General features: G+C 37.3%; 2 protein-coding genes across 2 annotated transcripts in view; both read left to right on the forward strand.

Annotated features, from left to right (window-relative positions):
- The first annotated feature begins 4,052 nt into the window (after positions 1-4,052).
- On the forward strand, positions 4,053-8,266 carry LOC107731558 (uncharacterized). The gene is made up of 4 exons (XM_016542675.1): positions 4,053-4,115; positions 4,922-5,112; positions 5,213-5,298; positions 6,289-8,266. Exons 2-4 carry the CDS (start codon positions 4,929-4,931, stop codon positions 7,639-7,641), a joined length of 1,623 nt encoding a protein of 540 aa, XP_016398161.1. The 5' UTR covers positions 4,053-4,115; positions 4,922-4,928; the 3' UTR covers positions 7,642-8,266.
- Positions 8,267-9,883: 1,617 nt separating this feature from the next.
- Positions 9,884-24,529, forward strand: part of LOC107731552 (unconventional myosin-Ig-like) — a 64,103-nt gene continuing 49,457 nt past the window's right edge. Inside the window, exons 1-12 of the mRNA XM_016542668.1 lie at positions 9,884-9,978; positions 11,564-11,772; positions 12,790-12,883; positions 13,219-13,384; positions 14,931-14,984; positions 15,120-15,218; positions 15,433-15,549; positions 15,859-16,065; positions 16,512-16,657; positions 16,780-16,894; positions 16,983-17,153; positions 17,430-17,500. Coding sequence (XP_016398154.1) covers positions 9,884-9,978; positions 11,564-11,772; positions 12,790-12,883; positions 13,219-13,384; positions 14,931-14,984; positions 15,120-15,218; positions 15,433-15,549; positions 15,859-16,065; positions 16,512-16,657; positions 16,780-16,894; positions 16,983-17,153; positions 17,430-17,500 — 1,544 coding nt within the window. The remainder of the gene's footprint in view (positions 9,979-11,563; positions 11,773-12,789; positions 12,884-13,218; positions 13,385-14,930; positions 14,985-15,119; positions 15,219-15,432; positions 15,550-15,858; positions 16,066-16,511; positions 16,658-16,779; positions 16,895-16,982; positions 17,154-17,429; positions 17,501-24,529) is intronic.

The raw sequence follows: 24,529 nt of genomic DNA on the forward strand, positions 1-24,529 counted from the left end.
AAGAAAACAAAAATAACGACTTTATTCAACAATTCGTCTCCTCCGCATCACCGTAGCGCCGTTTTGGAGAGAATATCCATTGAGCGTAAACTGCGTATACTGTTCTACTTGTCTGTGTCAGCTGCACCAAAAGGGATACATTTTCTATGTTTATTTACGCTTTGATTTGAACGAAAACATCATATCCGTGTGGTGCGGCTGACACAGAACATTATTATATATAGAACATTATTTACTTGGCAGTCAGTGTGACAGTCACAAGCCTCCCGGTTTTCATCCAAAATATCTTAAATTGTGTTCCGAAGACGAACGAAGCTTTTACGGGTTTGGAACGACATGGGGGTAAGTGATTAATGACAATTTTGAATAATTTTATGAATAATTTTCATTTTGGGGTGGAGTAACCCTTTAACGTAATAAATGTAGGCTATATGCTGTGTTTAAATGTGTTGCCACTTGCTTGAGCTACACGAACCTACAAGTCAAATGCATGAATAATAGGCAATGTTGTTTATATTTATTGAGTTTAAACTAATATGTGATAAAAGAGGATCACAATGCTGAAAAAGCTTTTTCAGAAACATCGTTTGGATTTGAAATCAAAATAATGGATAAATGTTGTGTTTGTGCCTAAACAGCCGCGGATCAGTAGCGGACTGCAAACTCGTCCTGTGTGAAAGCACAATCAGTCTGTGCTGCTTCTGCACTGCATACGTAACGCACATGAACCGCATACGCACTGCAGATGGAGCATGTGTGAAACAGGCGTTATGAAACATCACAACATTTATTTCCATCAAGAGTTGCATTCAGTTTTGGCCGAGATCTTGTATTGACAATGGGAGAGTTGAACCAACTCTGTAAAGCGACTCCAGCACATCCCAAAGACTTTCAATAGGGTTAAAGGCAGGGTATGTGATTTTTCAAAAACACTTTAGAAAACTGATTTGGGCCGAATAGCAAAACAAACTTGTAGCCAATCAGCAATAAGGGGCGTGTCTACTCGTGATGTGGAGGAGAGAGCTTTCAGTGCATGGGATGGACATTAGCCGAGCCGAGCGACAGAAAGATAGAGATGGCGGATAAAAAACAAGAGGAAAACGTCTGTGGAACGATAAGGCAAGAAGTAGGACCCATGTAAATATCGGATCAGCTTTCCAGCGGTGGAGAGAACTCAAGGAGCGGAGGCCTGCGATCGGACGCCGAGGTTGCTTTGTTTCTTCTCAATAGGTGAGTAACACCGTGTCTACAACAGCTAAAGTCTGCCTACACTGGACGCGATCAAACGACCGTTGAAAACCATTTGAAATTTGTGTCAGCACGTCATAAATAGAACCCGGCAGCAGTTTTCTGTCGGGGATTTGTTGCGCCGCGCCGCTCACGTCCGTAGACACGGTGTAACATTGGTTTTGCTTTGTTTCACAGAACTAATCGTTGCCTGGGTTGCGTACGTATATGTGGGGCGGAGCTATCAGAATAGAGGCAAGACCCTTTTGGGGTAGGGGCGTGTTTGTTTTGGTGATTTCAAATATCAACATTGACTACCAGAAATCACTTACTCTGCCTTTAAGCTCAGGACTCTGTGGTGGCCAATTCCTACAGGAAAATGATTCCTCATGCTCACTGAACCACTTTTTCACAAACTGAGCCTGGTATTGTCATCCTAGGATATGCATGGGCTTGTCTTCCAACATGGTTGTTAGGGTTAGGATTAATACAAAATGTTGCCAAACACACAATATGCCAGAAACAACATGTTGATCACTGCAATAATTATTAAATTCTAAACTCTTTGGTATTTGCTTATTTAAAAGCCAGGCAGTGTATATGGGCACTAAATTTGTCCATAAGTGTGAGTGTAAATGTGTAAGGGTGGATGGATGGATGGATGGATGGATGGATGGATGGATGGAAGTTACATTCAAAATCCACTAGCCTAAAATGTTGGATCAACTTTACGCATGACACTTATGCTTGCACTTTAGTAGGCATTACACTTCTGCTAAATGTGCATGTGAATGACACAACCAGCACCAGATGGGAACCAACCACTGTCACACTCCTCCAGCTCTAGTAATAAAATCTGATTTAAGGATGTAATCCTCAACTGTACTCACCTTACATCAGCCAGAGAGTCTGTTTCGTTTATTTCAGGTGGGTCACCCATTGATGCTTCACTCTTCATAGACAAACAGCTCGGTTCAGGACATTCTCTCAGAGTCAGACTAATACAACATGGTTTCATGGTTTGTCACTAAATCTTTAAAGTCAGTATAAAGGATAAAACAGGTTATGATGTCACTATTTATATCAAATTCAAACCTGAATAATCATTTTAACTTAATATTAGTATACAAAATATGCTGTTCAGTGCATATTTATTTCATTTATATTTTCCATATATATATATATATATATATATATATATGTGTGTGTGTGTGTGTGATTAAGTCTTAACTTATTTAATCCTCTAAACTGTCCTCACCTTACATCAACAAGAGAGTCTTTCTCACTCAACATAGGTGGGTCACACATTGAAGCAGTACTCTTCAGAGACACACGTCTACGTTCAGGAGATTCATTCTGAATCAGACTAAACACAAACACGGTTTCACTAAATCACTTCCTTCCACCCAAACCTCCCTCTTTTGTCTTAAGAAGTATTTTTACAGTTCAAAGGTAGAAGCACAAAACAGGTTAGGTTGACAATATTCAGATAAAATCCCAACCTGAATCATAATTCAAAGCTGAATGCATTACATGATTACATGATATGCAGCTGATATTTATTTCATGGTGAATCAATTCCGTTTTTTACTTACCTTAAAAACAAGGAACAACTCTTAATGTTCTCTTACCTTTTCACTGTCTTCAAATCAGTTTCTGCTGAGATAATTTTTCTGGTGGCCATGGTGTCATGTTAAAACTATACAGTACAAAAATATTGCGTCTTCTGGAAAGGTGAGGAGGGGAAAAACGCCTTTTAATCACTGTATCTGGTTACTTCTATCTGGTGTTTCAGAGGAAACTACGCACATTACTTCAGATGCAGCTGTAAAAGGAATTAATGATTAACTGGTCTTAGATTCTTCAGTGCAGCTGAAAGTTCTTAAAGTCAATGAATGTTGTTGTGTCAGAATCAACTTTGATCTCAGTGTTGTTCTTTGACCTGAGTAGAGATGTTTATGGTTACTTTGTCATTGGCTGCAACATTAAAATGCCTCCGGATATTACAGACGTGACAAGGCAGTTTTTAAAAATATTGTTTCATTTATTTAAGCATTAACAGTAATACTAAGTAAATACATGGAGGAATGCCTGTATGCTCTGTGAAAAGGTAACAGCTATATTTCTCCACAGCATTTATAACAATAAATCATTATTATTGCTTTATCTGTAAATAGATACCTTCAGTCATCATTAGTCTTTCCTTATGATTCCCAATGACACTTTTGAGTCATTTAAGGGAGGAGTATTTAATACATACAATACGACTGTGGCTACCCAGTAATCCTCCCCTGTGACTGGTGAATGTCCAGCCACAGATTTTTATAACACTGTAAAAAGCCACCTTAGAGGTTTTTAGACAAACTAAATGTTGGCTGAACTTGACTAGAAAAAGCTGATTACAAAACAAACTGACAGTGAATTTCAGGATTACATGCAACATTTCAAACACAGCAAACAGAGAGAACTTACAACATGGTTGTGATGTGATTAAATGCTTGTGGTGTTACTCATTTGTAAATAGCTTTGGATATAAAAATATTTTAAATAGCTATTCTTTTGTTGTAGGCCTATACTGTTGATGCTGGTTGATTGTATTTTCTAAATTGTGGTCTTATCGTGATTTTCCCATGTGTTTTTATTTTATGTATGTTCTGCATATGTAAGTAGGCGATTATAGATAATTTAAAGGGGTCATATGATGCTTTTTTAAAGATCATTATTATACTCAATATTGTTTTCAAGTGCACGCCGACACGCCCCCTTGTTTCCGTGGAGCACTGCGCAGTTTCACTTTCACTTACACTTACACTTAAGAACGAAGGACTGTCGAGTCTGTTTGCTGCAGTATCTCACCCTGGCGAACGCATTTATATAATCCTCAACAGGTACGTTTTTATACATTTCTAAGCGTAACATTCCTCAACAATCGCTGTACATTATCGTTAAATTACGTTGTATTCCTGATCCTGACGTTATGGTGGAACGCCAGTTGTAAAACAAGTTTTCTGTGTTTGGTGCTCCACTGAGAAAGCTTCAAAGATGTCCAGCAACTGTCTGTTTTAGTCATCAGAAACTGTATTTTGCGATTTACACACATTTTGGGCAACAACCAAACCGATTCTTAACCGCTTAAGCCGTCTACAGTCTAGCCCTTGCATTTATAGTTTTGTTCGTTCTGGCTTGTTTGCTTGCATTATAGAAGAATATAGACCTAAAATTGGAATATATTAAATTAAATAAATAAGTAAATGAACGAATGGCCTTTTGTAATAAATGTATTTTTAAAATTTATTTATTTACTTTTTTATGTCTGTACAAATGCATTAATTAAATTTTTTTACATGTATTTGTGTATTCATATTTTGTCTGTTTTCATCTATTCTTGTTTATTCATTTTTTTTTGTTTCATTGTTCTTTCACCCGATATGATGATGAGGAGGTGTGGCTTTCGCATTCAGGCATAGCATTTAAGCCCCTTTTCAACATTTCTCCGTAGTCCTCTAGGTGTAGACAGAGTGTCATTCAGCCAAACATTTTTTTCTTGTGAGATATCTGTGTGAGCTTTAGGCATAATGACAGTGGTTGACAGACATACTGGCTTCTAGGAAGACTAGAAAAAAAAACATGTTACTTCATTTTGTGTTGTAATAACTTATCATTTGTAACTCCCCCCCACTATTTATTGTTTTAGTGTTAAGATGGACATGAAGGAAATGGTTATTGAAGTGAATGGACTTCCAGACAACTACTCCGGTAATAAAATGATTGACAAATTAACCATGCACTTTCTGAGGCCAAGTAACAATGGCGGAGAGGTTTTAATAGTGATTTATCCCACCTCCAACAAAGGCCAGGCTTATGTTGTTTTTGAAGAAGAAGAAGGTATGATACTATGCGTTGATATTTTGTTCTTTAATTATACCTTACTATAACATCATATTGCATGACTAACATTTCTTTTTTTTCTAATTCAATATCTTAGTACCAGGGGTCTTGGAACATAATCATGTTTTGGAACTGGATAGTCAGTTTTACCCACTGGATGTTAAAAAGATGCATCAGCCTAAAGTAAGACATTTCATTGGTTAACCTCACTGAATCACACAGAATTATGTGATTTACAACTTTAGTATGCAGCATTCCTCCCATAATCCAGTCACTGCACATTTTTAATAATTGCCATTTTCCTAAAGTCTTGGGGCCCCAGAAGATAAAACATCAAAAGATAAAAGTATTTACACAAGAAGAATTTACACAAGACATATAAACATAACTATAAACTATAAGAAATAAAATATAATTAATCAATTAACAAGTCTAAACGACTGAAGGCCGAAAAACAAAACACATTAAGCTGGCAGTAAGAACAATTATGTTAAATTGAATCCAAATTTTGGTTGACTGCTAAGAAATTATTTCTGAAAGTAATGCTCTGGCACCATCTAGGTGTCAGAAAAACTATAACACACAGCTGATGATTTTCCAGATGCTTGATTTACATACAAACAAACCTAAACAAGATAAATATAGTTTACTCATAGCTTATGTAAACTAATGAAAATAAATCAGTAATAATTCTCCAAATGTTGACATTTTAGATTAATGGGCAGTGTTTTTAAAGCACTGATAGGGGTCAGAAGAACTGGCTGAACAGGAATGTGTTTATTTCTTTTGCATTCAAACACGTATCAGAACGTTTTGATTACTGATGTGTATTGACACAAACTGAAAGTTACATTTCATCATGGAGCATTTCTAATTTTGAACTAATTACTTCATTGCTTTGTTTTGTCAAGACTAATATGTAGTACACATGTCATTACCCGCCACACGCACTGCATGATGTTCAAATCTGAAACTGTAATTACATACATATTAATCATTAAGTATTCCTCAAATGTTGAATCCAGATATTACCGTAACGTTGAAATCATATAGTGATTAAATAGGACCAGCACTGCACAAACTAAATAAATAACAGCCTAAAAGTGAGGCATGAAAAAGATATTTCCTTAACATGCTTATGTTCATATTATTATTATTATTATTATTTTTCAGTTGGACACGCCAGCTGAAGCATTCCTCAATGTGAAGATGTTCTCCAGTCAGAGAAAGATCCGAGACATTCTTCATAGCAACGGCTTTCAGGTGTCAGAGACCAGCCTGGGACAGCTGCATTTGCAGGGAACCTTTCTTAACTTAAAACGCATCCATCCCAAACTCATGCATCTTCTGGCTCAAGAAATCCACCCTCAAAGAAGAACACCTTCGCAATACTCTAATGGCTACTCGTCTGACTCTGTCTTAAGAGCTGGCTCCAGTGATTATGAATCTAGATCTCATTCCACATCGAGGCACAGTCACAACAATGGCCACTCAGTGTATGCTGCGGGCAGAAACCCATCTTCTGGAATAAACTCAAGATCCCCAGAGTCCCCAAACAGGCAGGCACTCATGCAAGCTGCCTCTCCACTGGATGTTAGTTCAAGCGCAGAAAGTTCCTTCAGCAGTCCCACCGGGAGCTATGAGGATTCCAGCACGAGCATTCGGCAGCGGAATCTCTCATCTCCCAAACGGAAAACGGAGGATTCCTTTCATGTGGAACCAGATGTGTTTAAATACGTAATGCACTTTAAGGAATCGTTTATTGAAAAAATACAATCAGATTACCACACTAAGATTAATCATGAAGATGATTCAGGGGTTGTTAAGGTTAAAGTCTTGGGAGGAGCCTGTGAGGAAGCAGCTAAAAAAATGTCTAAATTCATGCACGAGATGAGATCATCTCTATGTACGCATGAAATAGACCTGAAAAAACTTGACTCCAGTCAGCAGAGACACATTTTCCAGAACGCTTACTCGTTCCAAAGGATCTACAATGTTTTAATTAGGCAGGAAAGTGACATTATTAAAGTGGTGGGGTCTTCTAAAGACAGTTATGAAGCGAAGGAAAAGCTTCTTGGACAGGAGGTTGATAATGCTCCGCCAGGACACTTTACAAAGAACAATCTGCGACGCAGCAGGTCCTTGCCAAGACCAAAAACAAGGGCCAGAGAGGAGAACACAGACTTAGGGCAAAGTCCTGATGCCGTGGACACTACTACTGTTAGTAGCTCCTCTGCCTCACATTCCCGAACGGAGTCTCAGTTGCAGCAAGTAGTACAACAGGAAAGAGGTCGCAAGCCCACTAAATCCTCTACACCACGTATCAGGGCACACAGCGCCTCTCGGTTACAACACAAAAATCAAAGCAGAGCAAACCAAGAAGCATCAAGTTCTGATCAGCAGGATTTGACACCCTCTCAAGAAGTTCAGACATCTAGACAAAAACTCCCTAAAATAATACCTCCTCTTTTTTCAGCTTCTGTTGATAAATTTTTAAAAAATACAAAGTCACGCTTAAAAAAATGACTGAATCCAGTACATCAATAATTTAGCTTATGGCACAGACTGATCACATCAAGTTATCATCCACTGTAAAACACAGAACTTAAATAAAATTGGTCAGAGACCTTGCGATTACCTCTACTTTAAGAAAGGGACGAGACTCTATGCTGACAATGCTATTTGCCTAAACCGGGCTGGTTCAGGTGTTTAGGGTTGGAGCTAAACTCTGGCCCTCCAGGAACAGGTTTGGACACCCCTGGCCTAAACACATCTATTTCATTTGTACTCACTCTTGAGCACTTTGCAACAATCATTGTGAATGCTTTGCAGTTTTTGTCTCATATGACGAAGAACTTATTTTAGCTGTTGTTCACCTGTCTGATATATTTTTCAGTATTTGCACTCCACTCGATGTTCAGTCTTTTCCTGCACTGCTGATTTGTCAAGACTCTCGGTCATTACCATGGAGACTCGATGAGGAAGTGTCTTTTTCTGCATTCTACAGGAAGTGAGGCAGGCCCTGTGGTTGATTTAGGGGCTGAGCCCCTCCCTGTTAGAAAAAATGAAACAAGAACCCAGGCTTTTGTGTTAAAAATGATAGAATGTGAGAAATACACTAATGAGTGCTTTTGTTTTTCCTGTAGATTTATGAAACACCGTTTTTTATTTTATTTTATTTTATTTAACATTGTATTAATTGATGATGTCTATTTGAGTATTTCTATCAGATACAGATTTCTGTCATACTAAAATTCCCCTAATTTTTTTTTATTTACCTGTGGTTTGCTATTTAGGAATTTCCACAGTGGTCATTATGATTCATTGGTTGTGTTAACAAAATATTATTTTTAGCTATTTGAATGATTATTTTTAGGGATGTGAATTATTTTAGGCATTACTGTAATGTGGACAAGTGGTAATTGTAATCAAAAGGCATTGAACGTTAATCTGTATTCAATTATCTGTGAAGTTTGTATTAGTTGCACATTAGTTATAAAAGTAGAGTGACTACTGACTCATATCAGCTCATTCTCTGATTTCCCATGTTCTTCAAAATATTGTAATCACACAAACATTCTCTACAAGAAACTGAATAAGGCGTTACTCATTACCTAAACCATTCTTTCTTTTTATTGTCAATACCCGTTCAATGTGTAAAAGTGGAATAGTCTTGAATCAGCAGACATAATGACATAACCTTATGGCTTTAGAGCAGTAAATTAAGTTTTGTCATGGACCTGAACTTTCAGCCGTCAAATGTCTTACCTTTAAACTTAAATGCATTTATATTCTGGTTGCCAATTATCAACTACCGCATTAAGTGAAGAGAATTTGTAGTTGTACATGTATTTAATAGCATGCAATTTGCAATACTGTGATTGACCAGAAACAACATGTTCATTTGGATTGTTCCATAGTATTTAACTGATAGTAGCTCTGCTGATTGGTATCACAATTGTTCCCGGCACCCCTTTTATTTCTCCATAAATGGTGTGCTGTGCGTCCTTTCCTGTCTGTCTGTATCTTGTTTGGTACTGTTGTTTATGGTTGTGAGTAGGTTTTGCAAGAATGGAACAGATCCTAGATTAGTGTATGTGGGCAGACTATGTGAAAGATCTCATTCTTGACAGGAGTCTATGATCCGCACTCCCCCATGTTTGCAGGACCAGAGGAAGAGGGTGGGCTTTCGGAAATGCCATTCATCCTCTTATAAGATAATGATCACTTGTAGCTTATTTCATTAAATACTCAATTTTTGTTTGACTAAACAATATTGTACATTTAAAAAGCCAAACTGTGTTTTGGCTTTATAGTTCATTTACACTCTACAAATATGGGGAAGGCTATGAATGACGAAGGATTGAGCAAAAAAAAATCAAATAAAAAGGCTTAGTTAGCAGGACAGAGGGTTAGTTGAGGTTTCGCTGTGGCTGCTTTCAGGGCCTGTGGTAGCTCAGCAAGATGCAAAATAATACTCTTGTTTAAAGATAGTTCCTTCTACATGTGTACAAAAATACGCACATCTATATGCAGAGGTTCTCTTGAACAGGATGACATGCTGGAGCCTGCAGACCGCAGTCATCACTGACTTCACTCAGCACAGCCTCGGATCATGCAAAGACTGAGATGTAGGCCACACCCACTCCACATTCGTCTCCTCTACCGGCTTCGAGAGGACGGCAGTCAGTGCTGGGTCTCTGTGTCTTTCTCATCACCTTCCACTTTTCTCTCCATCCATTCATCCATCAGATAGACTCCTGCAGGGATGGCGGAGCTGGAGGGCCTTGAGTACGGAAAGTCAGACTTTGTGCTTCTAGACGAGGTGACCATGGAGCAGTTTATGGAGAACTTGAGGTTAAGGTAAGAGAGAACAGTTTTCAACAAGTGGTGGTGTGTAAAAAGATTCAATGGACATTATGTACTATTACAAATAACCTGACAAGACAGCAGTGAATATGGCCTTCAAAGAGGATACTTGGTGTTGATGTTGAGTTAAGCTTAAACTCAATTTGAGAGCTTTGATAAAATAATTTTTATCTCTAGAACTTGCTTGTGAAATCTGTTTCACTTTCAAAAGTGAGAATTTAAAGTCTCGCTTTATGTCTTTAGTGCCTTTTTGATTTTGACCACTCCCTTCTCGGTAGACAAATGAAGTGACGAGAAAATGACACATTTTCTGAAAAAAGTGGAGGGGGAACCATGTGTCATTTCACTTTTGACTTTCCCGCTCATAGCTGAAATATCAATTTAAGTGGCTGACATCAACTGCTTAAGAGACAAAAATTTACATCTTATCATGTCTTGCAACAGCTGATCGTAGCCAGCCAGTCGAATCTTAGCAGTTCCGATGATGAAATCAAAGGTTTCTAGTTCTCCTTTCGTTTAACAGGCAGCATTTGCACCGGAGTCCCTCATCTGTGATGTCATCGGTTAAACCGGGGTGAATCAGATGACCTTTTCGCAAGACTCTTTATGAGTGTGATGTTAAAAAGTGTTTGACGTTTCACTGCACACTTGTTTTGTCTGCCACAGATTCTTATGCCTCTGAAACCTCATGAAAAAATTTATTAATTTCTTGTCCATTCTGTGCATTTTGTCAGCTGATGTATGACCAGGCCTCATGTGACTGTACCGCACATTCATACATCAAAACACTACTAAGTTCACAATATGCTGAGGGAAGGCATCTTACAAATTCAATCCTTAAATATTATGAATTATGTGTAGACATTAATGTGAATGTGCTTGTTTTGAAAGACTATAAAGAATGTATCGGCTATATTGACTAATGCATTTTAACTTCGGACAGATGTCTATATATTTTAGCTGTACAGCAGGAGGAAGAGATAGCGTGCTAGTGGATATGTTTGTTTAACCAAGATTACACTATATTTTATGTTGATTGAAATTCAGAAAGTGAGTCATCTTGAGCCCCACTGCACTTCCTGTTCTCACTTCCCAGCCCCGTATCACTTCCTGCTGAATACAAGCGTGTGACATTGAGAAACATACTGTGGCACATATACCTAAATGAACGTCGTTATGACACTTGTTTCCCCTTGTTTAAATTTAAATGGGTCATATGATGTTGCTAAAAAGAACATTATTTTGTGTATTTGGTGTAATGCTCTCCAATTGTATTATGATATTTGATAGAGTAAAAAGGGATGCTGTTTGTGGTGTTTTATTATATTAATGTTGACACAAATTCAGGATGTACTCCTATCTGTAACTTCATCTTAAACCTCTAAGTATGATTTATGATTAACTGAATCCCACCACACCTTACAGTAATACTCAATGCATCCATCAATTGTTCTTTGTGTCTGTTCATTTATCAGGAACTAAACCAAACCAGCACTATGATGAAAACAATGAGTTAATTGTTAAAGCTGTTTCTGCTGTTGAACTTGACATTGTTCACAGTATTGTTTGCTGTTTTCAGGTTTGAGAAAGGCCGCATCTACACTTTCATTGGAGAAGTAGTGGTATCAGTCAATCCGTACAGACAGTTGGATATCTATGGGAAGGAGGTCATTGAGGACTACAGGGGAAGAGAACTGTATGAGAATCCACCTCACCTGTATGCTGTCGCAGACGCTGCTTATAAAGCCATGAAGAGACGAGCCAAAGACACATGCATCGTCATTTCAGGTACAGCAGCTACTAAACACACAATCACTGCTGAATAAAACAACAATTGCACAATGAACAACAACACAATAATCAAACTGGATAACCAGAAAGAAAATGCACAAATGCACAATGAAAATAGTAAAATATTTAAGCCTGACATATCAAATGATAGTCTATTGAACCTTTAGACAAAATATTTAAAAAATGTTTTTGTTGAGTATCATATTTTATACATCAGGCTTTTATGGCTCATATAGTGTGATATAGTGAGAATATGGAGCTTATATTCAAAGAGGGGGAAAAATGCATTTTGGTGCAGTTGCTGATATTTAAATGGCCTAAATTTAAGATGAAATGTTGATAGCTTGTAATGTAAGTCAATGAGATCTTTATAACAGTATAGCAGACTATTTACATAAAATCATATAAATATCAGTCATCACTATATCTCTCAATATTATATGAGATTTAAATGATCAAAGCTCTGTAGTTCTTATTATGGAGGGCAAAAACATATAATGCAGTGAAACAAAATGATGACTGAGAGATCCTCAAATGCCTGATGGATCATATTTGATACATGATTTAACATGATTTTTTAAGAACTAAGTATGGGTAATAAACTAAAGCTAAACTGCTTCACTCCAGTATGTGTTCATCTTGAAATATTATGCCCTGATATACTTCAAGCAGAATCGAAGAACAAACAGGTGTAACATCATTTCGATCAAAATCAAGCCAAGACCTATACAGGTGCATCTCAATAAATTAGAATGTCGTGGAAAAGTTCATTAAAAACCGGGGCCTATATAAAATCTTATTTTTGCTTTCATTTCTTCCATACTTCTTCCATGCTGCTTTTAGCGCATCTGTAAAACTGTTAGGAGCAACGGTGACATTATACTCTGTGATGAACCGTGTACGAGAGAGTTTGTCCACTGTGCCTCTGACTAGGGAAGAAAAAAACTGATAAACAAAGACTTTACAAACAAAGTCTGGATTAGACCGTTTCATACAAATTTCCTTGTGTTTCAGGTGAGAGTGGAGCAGGCAAGACTGAGGCAAGCAAGTACATTATGCAGTACATTGCAGCGATCACCAACCCTAGCCAGAGGGCAGAGGTCGAGAGGTCAGTTTCCTGGAGAATACTGACAGCTCTGGACTTTAAGGGCTAATTTTTATTTATTTATTTATATAAAAGCATTTTATTGCTTTTGTTACTCAATAGTATAGCAAAAACAGATTTGTATGAAAATGAAATGTTTGAAAAGAAAATGTCAAATGCTCATGTTTAATGGACTATTTTGTAAAGTTTATTTGGGGATGAAGGCTGAACATCTTCTACCGTTAGATGGCACTATGATGTTGAGTTTCTTATTGCGTTCCATATACGTGTACCCTGAAAAACACACGTTTGTTTATACATTATTTTTTGACTATTACTGTATTTGCGTCCTACCACAGTGTGAAGAACGTGCTCCTGAAATCCAACTGTGTGTTAGAGGCCTTTGGAAATGCAAAGACCAACCGCAATGATAACTCCAGCCGCTTCGGCAAATACATGGACATCAACTTCAACTTTAACGGAGACCCCACGGGAGGACACATCAACAACTACCTGCTGGAGAAGGTGAGACCTTCAGGATCGTATCAGTACACATTAAAACGCATCATAAACATGACATATGAATGAAACTTGACATTGCCTCATAAAATAATAATTGTTCAATTTGAATGTGGTGATCACAGTTTCATTAAAAAAGGATACAGCAGCCCATTTTTCAGCTAGGTCTCAGCTAGATCAATATTAGAGTGTTTTTACTGAATGTGCAGGGCTTTGTTGTCATGTGCAGGTTATTGTTTAACTTTGTCTGGTTTGTTCAAACCGTTATATCCACATATGGCACCCAAACAATTATTATTATTATTTTAAATGGGGACAGTTTTGTGATATGCTTGTTATTTTTATAAGTCTGTAATAAGTGCTAAATAATAACGTTCTAAGATGTTTTCTCCCATCTGATATGATCCCAAGCTAATAAGGAACGTTCTCAGAACAGTGACGTTAATAGAATAGTCGTTATCTAGTCGTTTAATGATGTTCTCAAAACGTTAGCACTAAAACATTATTTTTACATCATTTATAAAATGCTTTTCTTTTGAATCGTTTTAGTTGGAATGTTCGTTTTAAGTAATGTAACAAAGAAATAACGTTCATAACGAACGTTAGCGAAATGTTCCCAGCACATTTTTTTTTGCAAGCTGAGATATAACAACTGAAAGCGCTCATAGTTAATCTGCTTTTGTTCTTTATTTATATTTTCGTTATATTACATTGGCAATAAAAAGCCATCAGTGCTCTGCAGAAATGTTAATAAATATTGGTAAAAAAATAAAAGAGAGGTGCTTACCCTGTCACACCCAGGGGCGGACTTACCCATTAGGCAAAGGTAGGCGACCGCCTTGGGCCCCCAAAAGCCAAGGGCCCCCTAAAATGCTTTTCATATAGAGGAGAAGGGGAAAAATGACGGGCTAGGGCCTATATTTGAGACCCGTGCAGGGTTCTAATCCACTTCATCCAACGCTGTTTTGTTCTCATCTGTGAGCATGCTCTTGATATATGTATTTTAGGTGTGTAAATGTATAATTGCCTTTTCATTATTTTTTTCAGTTTTATTTAAATTTGTAGTTAAAACAACTAAAAATAAATGTATTTTAAAGTTTAGAATTAGACAGCCTTTGCACACAGGCTTACGCTGAAAACAACAAAATGGAACCTCAAGGTTGATCTAGGAAAATGTGTGCAAATGTATAGGGCCCCATTCCTATATTTTACCTGGGGCCCCCAATTCACTAAATCCGCCCCTGGTCACACGTATAATTTCTACTCTGAGAATACGTGAAAAGACTTAAAATACTGACATAGAGCTGTCGAAACAGTTGAAACATTTCTAAAATAATATTTATAAAAATAAAACTGCTTAGTTTTGTGCTGTTTATGTGAATTGGCCTCTTTTGGGGGGTTAAGTGTAACACAAATACCATGCTGCCTTTACTTCTGGCTGGCTTTCAATTGTATTTTTAGAGATTATTAGGGTGGATTGAGAGTCATATCAATAGGCCGACTGTATAATACCGAAAAGACAATTAACACAGATACTTTGCTGTACTTACAGTCAAGAGTTGTCCAGCAGCAGGAGGGAGAGAGAAATTTCCACTCATTTTATCAGGTGAGATCTTCCGAACAGGTTATGGTGAATGAGATTACAACATTACTTCAGGAGTACCAAATGCTGCAAGAATTGTTATTCCGTTTTTAACAAACAAAACACATAGATCAGTATTTCTATGTTCTGTTTATGCAGGTGTTACGGGGAGGATCTGATGAATTGCTGAAGTCTTTGTATCTGCAGAGAGATCCTGCACAATATGCCTACACCAGTCAAGGAGCCTCCGTCACACTTGTACGTACTTATCCTATGAGTATATCACAGTTTATGAACACACAGCTTTGCACAGACTAAGCATTCGAGACTGAATGAATTGCATTCTGCTCTCCTATAGAGCTTCTGTATACCCATGACTAATATTACTATACGAAATGTACCATACAATGTTTTTATGTTTCTTAGTCTCTATCTTTTTCTGTCTCTCTGTCATTCCAAATCATCTTCACAGGCGTCCAATAATGACTCCTTATGCCACAAAGCTGTGATGGCAGCACTAAAAGTGATCGGCTTCACTGCTGAAGAGATCATCTCCATCTACAAGATCCTCAGTACCATCCTACACCTGGTCAGTCCAACACTGAGTGCTCTGGAAGATTATTTTCTTCTGTTTTTCTGTCTGTTTGTGGTCAGTGCAGTGTTAAATTGATGTTTAAAGCACTGGTTCTATTTTGTTTTTCTTCTTCAAGATTGTCCAATGCAATATATGAAGGCCCAATATAGTAAAATAATTAAATAAAATAAGAAAAAAAATTTAAAAATCCAATAACTGAAACTGTAAAAAATGACCGTGAATTTAACGGTAAAAGACTGTAAAAATGCTACAGTAAAAACCTGGAACCACTGGTTTAAATGCCTTGCCTTGTCATTGTTTCAGGGCAACCTTCAGTTTACAAGTGATGGTGAACATGTCATACTTGTCGGAGAAGATACAGTGAAGCACATATCTGAGCTGACGTCCACAGAGCCTGAGAATGCCAGGAAAACACTGCTGTACCGTACAGTGGCTACTGGAGGTGGTGAGGTCATTGAAAAGGGACACAACGAGCAGGAAGCTAGCTATGGAAGAGACGCTTTTGCCAAGGTAACTGCAAAAAGTTTTCCTTGTTTGTAGCTCATCCATCATCTAGTTATTCTAATTAAACAAAGATTCTTAGAGGGGTCATATGAAACATCTAATTTTCTTTCATCCTTTAAAATATACCAGTTCAATGTGCTATGTAAGCCGCTCTTCATTTGAAAGATTATATACTGCAGAAACAGCTCATTAGGAAACTTTGTGATATCAAAGGGATGAATACATTAACACAAACACCCACATTACATCAGTAATGTCAGTTAGGTGTCGGGGGAGTGTGGAAAATGTACAATTTGGAACTGTTTTTGGTGCAAAAAAATGTTCTAAGTGAACTTTAGGGAAGAAATGAAATGATAAATGTTGGTATGACCACTTTAAATAAGGCTTTGCTGTATTATATGTTCATATGATATGTTTAGTTGTTTTCATTAAGGCACGGCTTTCATTTTTAGGCTTTATATGAGAGATTATTTGCGTGGATAGTGGGTCGTATCAATAGTGTGATTGAAGTGAAGGACTACAATCCTGCCCTGCATGGCAAAAACACTGTTATAGGTGTGCTGGACATCTATGGCTTTGAGATCTTTGACAACAACAGGTCAGTGTCATTTATGAATTGAGTAGTTATTGTTTGGCATTAAAATTCTTCAAATACATGGGACTTTTTTTTTTTGACTGGTTTTAGTGGTTGGTTCTTTCTTACCCATTTCATGTCCACAGCTTTGAGCAGTTTTGCATTAACTACTGCAACGAGAAGCTACAGCAGCTCTTCATTGAGCTTATTCTACGACAGGAGCAGGACGAGTACCAGAGAGAGGGTATCACATGGCAACATGTGAGCATAATACACAAAAATAATCCATACTGAACCTGAAATAAAATCCATGCACCTTTTCTCTAAATTGGACTTCTCTTTCTTTTAGATCGAATACTTTAACAATCAGATCATAGTGGATTTAGTGGAGCAGCCTCATAAGGGGATCATCTCCATCCTGGATGAAGCCTGTCTCACTGCAGGGAAAGTCACAGATACTGTCTGCCTGGACAGCATGAACAAAAAGCTGGGCCAGCACCCTCACTACACCTCCCGGAAAGTAAGCACTCAGAAGAGATACCATTCCTTCTTGCCTCAGCAATCCTCCGATCACATAAGCGGACATTTTTAGGCCTGCCATGAATTATGGAACAAAACTGCAACCTCATTTGACCAGACTTGTAGTGGGCTGACTTCAGTTTAGCAGTAGGGTCAGAAGGGGGCAGTATTCTTTCACATTACATGCACACAGAAACAAAAACGTGCAGTCTGATACCTGTTGAAGTCATCACCGTTGAAAATCAGACGTTTTTTTTTTTTTTTTCCTCTCTCTCAGCTCTGTCCCGCCGACAAGACCATGGAGTTCAATCGAGATTTCCGTATCCGACACTACGCAGGAGACGTTACGTGAGTGTTTCAAAGTCCTTCGTTTGATGAGTGAAAATTAAAAATTATTTCTGAAACAATCTGAGATTAACGTCATTGTACCACCGTGATCTGCCATTCAGTTCTTAAAAACAAAATGACACATTTAAAACAACAAACAAAAAATATAACTTTCAAAATGTGACAGAAACAAACAGAATACTTAGTAGTAAATAATTAAGGACTTGATTTAATTGGATCACCCGGCCACAAGGCATACATAAATTGAGAGGAGGAAAAAAAAAAACAATCATACATTTTAACATTTTGCTGAATATTGTTTTCTTTAGAATAGAATGCACTGATAAATCATTCACAATAATGCTACATTCATGTCAGAATTAAACAAAATTTGTGACCAGTTGAATGCTATCAGAGATATTTTATTCAGATTACCTTGAAATTAACATTTTATTCAAATTAAATTTACCTGGGCCTCATTTATATTAAAAAAAAGTGCATGCCAAAATTTTTTATCCTAAATTCCATGGATCCTATGTTAAAAGTGAGGAGCAAATCAAGATTTATTAATCCAGAAACTGAAGTTCTTATGCATAAAGCAAATAAAGAGCATGTGTACAGTAATTAGATTAATTCAAAGTTGCTTATGCAAATGTAAAGATAAATAGGCAGTCATAAAAGGCATTACAGGTTTTTTTTTATTTTTTATTTGCTTTGGTGCTATTTTCACAAAGTGTATATTTTCAAAACTCTTAGTACAAAAATAAAAACTGATCACAATTGTTACATCGCTAGTCATTATTTAAAAACTGATCGCATGCTTTCATTACAATTATATATGTTTTCCATCAGCATAATCAATGTTTCAAAACATAAGATTATTGTAATATATATTGAGAACATTTGATTTAATCACCAAAACACAACAGTATGATCTTCTTTCAATTTTTGACCTTCTTTCAGTTCATTCAAGAGCAAACAATGCAAGATGCATGTTTCAAATCACCTTTTTTGCTGAAATAATTACAGTAATACAGGCAATAATTGTCATGTTAGAAAATACACTTACGTTACCTAACTTGCATAACTCAAATAAAATCCATAATGTTTGTAAAAGTATTTTTCAAAAGGTGTGATGAAGGTATGACGTTTTGCTCACTTCTGGGTGCCAATTTGTCCCCAAAATATGGTTAAGTAGGTACACACACACACTTACAACATAGTGGTTATCATCATAGATAAATCACTTATAGTGTAAAAATAATTCATTATTTGGTTATCCCTAAATTGCAAACAAGTTCTATAGAAACTATATCTACTGAATCTATATTTATACAAATCTATAGATGCACCAAACGATTCACTGATTAACCATTAAAATGAGTTAGATTAAATGATAGACAAATGTATTAAACTAAATGAGAAGACAAATGAAAAGTTTAATAGTGAGAGCTTTATGAAAGGCAGTTATTGTGAATGAAACATTTATGTACTGTAGATGAAACACTTATTTTGTGTAGTGAAAAGGATACGTTGTGATTGTGTGTATTGTACTAAGACAATTGAAAATATGCTGAAATGTTTGCAAAAAAGTGCACTTTTGATGATCTGTTGTGATATTAGTACTAAGAGTTTTGAAAATTTAACAGTTGCTTGTGAAAATAGAGCCAAAGTGAATAAAAAAATATTATTATGCATAATTAATGCACAAATGAGCAATGTTTAACTGCTCTGTGATAATTACATCACTGAAATTAATTAATTCATGTAAATGATTTCCTGAAAGTAATAATACGCACATACGTTTACCAGCACGCTTGGATTTCCTTGCCCAATTATGTCGTTGTACTTCTTCTGAACCATAAAGAGATTTGCATGGGCATTCTGAAGGTGGGTAGATGAAACACTTATTTTGTGTAGTGAAAAGGATACGTTGTGATTGTGTGTATTGTACTAAGACAATTGAAAATATGCTGAAATGTTTGCAAAAAAAGTGCACTTTTGATGATCTGTTGTGATATTAGTATAAGAGTTTTGAAAATGTAACAGTTGCTTGTGAAAATAGAACCAAAGTGAATAAAAAAAATATTATTATGCATAATTAATGCACAAATGAGCAATGTTTAACTGATCTATGATAATTACATCACTGAAATTCATTAATTTATGTAAATGATTTACTGAAAGTAATAATACGCACATACGATTACCAGCATGCTTGGATTTCCTTGCCCAATTATGTCGTTGTACTTCTTCTGAACCATAAAGAGATTTGCATGGGCATTCTGAAGGTGGAGTTGATGCACTTGTACACATTGGGCTTGAATTTAAGATGAACTGCGATTTATAAAGAGGGATGCATGCATTTAGGAACATTTTTTACATTATTTATACATGAGGTTCCCATCTGGTGCCCCAGCATAAATACCTGAAAGTAAGCAAGCATTCTAAAAAAAATTATACTTTCTCACCCCCATAAAAAAGTCTCAAACCTAAAATGTATTGCACATATGCTGTACTTGTACCCCCCTAAAAAAGATGTAGGACTGAGACTCAAACACCTCTCGTTATACATACACCCTAAAAAGTGGAACTTTGAGGGATCGTTACATTTCAACTTAAGTTCTAAGTCTAGGAAAAAAGTATGTGTCTAAATCCACATATACAGAGTGCATATGAATTTGTACATGCACACTGAATGTACATATAAATATGCTTTATATATCAGTTTTTGTTCCAAGGAACTAGGACTATCCTGGGCTGAGATAATGACAATGATGTTTCCATAAAAGTCTGTATAACCAAAATTTGCTGTTGACCATGACATTCAGGAAGCTCCTGTGGTTAAATTGCAATACCAGTGCATTGATGTAACCACTCAAAAATAAATAGGAAATTTAAAAATGTTTAAGCAACCAACTTTACAATTTTTGGATTACTTGAGGTAAACATTGACCTTTGAAGTTGGACATCAACATGGTCTCTTCTTTGGCATTATGAAAGTCTCTTCATGAACGAGTCCAAGGATGTGACCAGTTCAGTACAACCTCTTGTTTTCATCTTGTAATTATGTTCATTTCTATATTATAAGGCCTGTGACATAAGACCTTCAACATTAGAGAACTAGGACAGCGTGAGTTTTGATTTAATGTTGACGTGCTGGTCTGAAGGTGAAGTTTCTTTAAAGGTTGGAAGATGCAGTTTTATAAATACACAAAGTTGCTGCTGGTGCAGATGTCTGCAGTTTGCTGTACCTCAGCAAAGGCTGTGTCCTCATTCAGAAAATAGCAAGACCTTTTCTCATTGAGGAAAGAGGAGCAGAGAGAAGCTACTGGAGGGCTTAGCTCTGAAAATAGATGACACATTTTTCACTTCGGTTTCCTTTTCGCTCCTTAATGAGCATGTGCTTAAGTGTAACTGCGGAAGCAACTGATTAAAGCTAAATTAGTCTCGAAATAAAGTTTCACAGTGCATTTCTGCAGTTTCCTTTTATGTTGAAATTGTTCTCAGATCTGTTCTTCACGAATCTGTGCGAGTGAACCGTGTAAGCTGGTAGGAGAAGTCAAGGAGACAATTGTAAATTCGGCATTTCTTTGGGAACTGGTCCGAAAAATGGGATGAACTGTGTCGGCAGCCACGTGTCACATGCTTGATAATTAGGTCAAGAGTGCAAAGGAATGTCACTATTATGACAACCCTGCAGTTAAAGCGCCGAGCACGCTCACAATTCTGTGACAATCGCTTTGGATCTGTCTGAGAATGCATGGACCATACAGATCTCCTAGACGGATGCCTGTCTCACTCTCAGCCAGACGCACACACTAGGAAGTTCCCTTAGGATGAAGACTGTCAGAACTGGCATGTCAACCCCTCAGTCACACTTACAAAATAAAATCTGTGAGATCCCTTAGGCTCAGCTGTGTCAGTGATGGAGGAAGGTCTCGCTAAATATATACCCTGACCAGCCTCTTATCAGACCCCCCCAAACCATGACCTATTTCCCTCACTCTCTGTCTCTCGCTTCCCCTCTCTCTCTCTTACTTTCTTTTTTCCCCTACTTCCATTGTGTCTTTCCTTGTATGTAGTCTAATTCTTGGCTATGTTCAGAATAGCATATTACCATACTGTACTAGCCTTACTCTTTCTGCAGCACATTGCAGTTGTCACGATCACCTGCTAATGTATTGCACATATGTTGTACTTGTACCCCCCTAAAAAAGATGTAGGACTGAGACTCAAACACCTCTCGTTATACATTGACCCTAAAAAGTGGAACTTTGAGGGATCGTTACATTTCAACTTAAGTTCTAAGTCTAGGAAAAAATTATGTGTAAAATGTCTAAATCCACATATACAGTGCATATGAATTTGTACATGCACACTGAATGTACATATGCATATGCTTTATATATCAGTTTTTGTTCCAAGGAACTAGGACTATCCTGGGCTGAGATAATGACAATGATGTTTCCATAAAAGTCTGTATAACCAAAATTTGCTGTTGACCATGACATTCAGGAAGCTCCTGTGGTTAAATTGCAATACCAGTGCATTGATGTAACCACTCAAAAATAAATAGGAAATTTAAAAATGTTTAAGCAACCAACTTTACAATTTTTGGATTACTTGAGGTAAACATTGACCTTTGAAGTTGGACATCAACATGGTCTCTTCTTTGGCATTATGAAAGTCTCTTCATGAACGAGTCCAAGGATGTGACCAGTTCAGTACAACCTCTTGTTTTCATCTTGTAATTATGTTCATTTCTATATTATAAGGCCTGTGACATAAGACCTTCAACATTAGAGAACTAGGACAGCGTGAGTTTTGATTTAATGTTGACGTGCTGGTCTGAAGGTGAAGTTTCTTTAAAGGTTGGAAGATGCAGTTTTATAAATACACAAAGTTGCTGCTGGTGCAGATGTCTGCAGTTTGCTGTACCTCAGCAAAGGCTGTGTCCTCATTCAGAAAATAGCAAGACCTTTTCTCATTGAGGAAAGAGGAGCAGAGAGAAGCTACTGGAGGGCTTAGCTCTGAAAATAGATGACACATTTTTCACTTCGGTTTCCTTTTCGCTCCTTAATGAGCATGTGCTTAAGTGTAACTGCGGAAGCAACTGATTAAAGCTAAATTAGTCTCGAAATAAAGTTTCACAGTGCATTTCTGCAGTTTCCTTTTATGTTGAAATTGTTCTCAGATCTGTTCTTCACGAATCTGTGCGAGTGAACCGTGTAAGCTGGTAGGAGAAGTCAAGGAGACAATTGTAAATTCGGCATTTCTTTGGGAACTGGTCCGAAAAATGGGATGAACTGTGTCGGCAGCCACGTGTCACATGCTTGCTAATTGGGTCAAGAGTGCAGAGGACTCAGTCCATAGCACTGAATGGCATTATTAAGACAACCCTGCAGTTAAAGCACCATGCACGGTCACAATTCTGTGACAATCACTTTGAATTTGTCTGAGAATACATGCACCATACAGATCTGCTAGATGAATGCCTGTCTCAGTCTCACCCAGACACACACACTAAGAAGTTCCCTTAGGATCAAGACTGTCAGAACTGGCATGTCAACCCCTCAGTCACACTTACAAAATAAAATCTGTGAGGTCCCTTAGGCTCAGCTGTGTCAGTGATGGAGGAAGGTCTCGCTAAATATATACCCTGACCAGCCTCTTATCAGACCCCCCCAAACCATGACCTATTTCCCTCACTCTCTGTCTCTCGCTTCCCCTCTCTCTCTCTTACTTTCTTTTTTCCCCTACTTCCATTGTGTCTTTCCTTGTATGTAGTCTAATTCTTGGCTATGTTCAGAATAGCATATTACCATACTGTACTAGCCTTACTCTTTCTGCAGCACATTGCAGTTGTCACGATCACCTGCTGGAGGGCACTCTATCCCAGACTTCTGCTATTCTATCAAGGACTTCATGCCCCATAATCCTCTGCCCGGTCTCATCAGCACTCATTGTTTGCACCTGTGTCTCATTAGCATGGTTAGCTCACCCTATATAAGCCCGTTTGTCATTCATTGTCAGGTCTTGAAAGTGTCATTACTGCAATTCTAAGCCTTGTGTCCTGGTTCTCCTGTGTCTTTGTTCCTGGTCTTGTTATTCTGCCTCATGGGTTTTGATTGGCTGTGTGTGTATGACCTTTGCCTGCCTTTGGATAATGTTTGTGGATTACCCCTTCAATAAACTACTGCATTTGGATCCTCTACTTTCATGTCACCGTGTAGTTTATGACCGCTATGTTTTTTTCTGAAGCACAAAAGAAGATAACAAAATGGTGCTTTGCGGTAGTGATGCAAAGTCCGATTCATTTCCGCGAACCGGTTCTTTTCGGACAGATCGACTCGTTGAACAGGTTCAAAAAGCCGATTCATCGGTTCCTGATGTCATCAAGCAATAACGTCTCTTCGCATTTCTTTTCTAACAACTCAGTGCCATGTTGTATCAATTACAAATTCAAATAAGTTATTTGTGTCAACACATATTGAAACATTCAAAAATAAAGTTAGTTGTATGAAAGCATATTGCTATTTATTGCCATATAATTCACTTAAGTTAATGGTGTTTGTGGTCACAGTTTCATTCGCAGATCCTCAGATACGACTGACTGACCAATATTGACTAGCCTACAACTTGGATAAGATTCCTAAAAGTGTCGCACCTACAGCACACATTACAGACATTGATGCACAAACGCGGATATGTTCTATGTTCTATGTGTCTAAAGTATAAAGAATGAATAAACCAGTCTTATAAACTCCTTGATTTTGCTTAACTTTAAATATAAAATGCATGCACAATAAACTATCACTCGACAGAAAGGTTTTTGCAGGTTTTAATAAAATGTAAATTAATAACAGTCATAATAAGCATATTTCCAGTACGCGCCTCAGGCTTGCACAGTATCGTGAACTCACTCATCAGAATCTTCGGTAATCCTCGGCAAACTTCGCCACGGCTCATTCGGTTCTTGTTGAGTCCTTGGTAATCCTCGGCAAACTTCGACAGTTGGTTGAACCGGCTCAATCGGTTCTTTTTGAG

The sequence above is a fragment of the Sinocyclocheilus rhinocerous genome, unplaced genomic scaffold (genome assembly GCF_001515625.1).
Source record: "Sinocyclocheilus rhinocerous isolate Xijiao unplaced genomic scaffold, SAMN03320098_v1.1 scaffold429, whole genome shotgun sequence".
Classification (NCBI taxonomy): Eukaryota; Metazoa; Chordata; class Actinopteri; order Cypriniformes; family Cyprinidae; genus Sinocyclocheilus; species Sinocyclocheilus rhinocerous.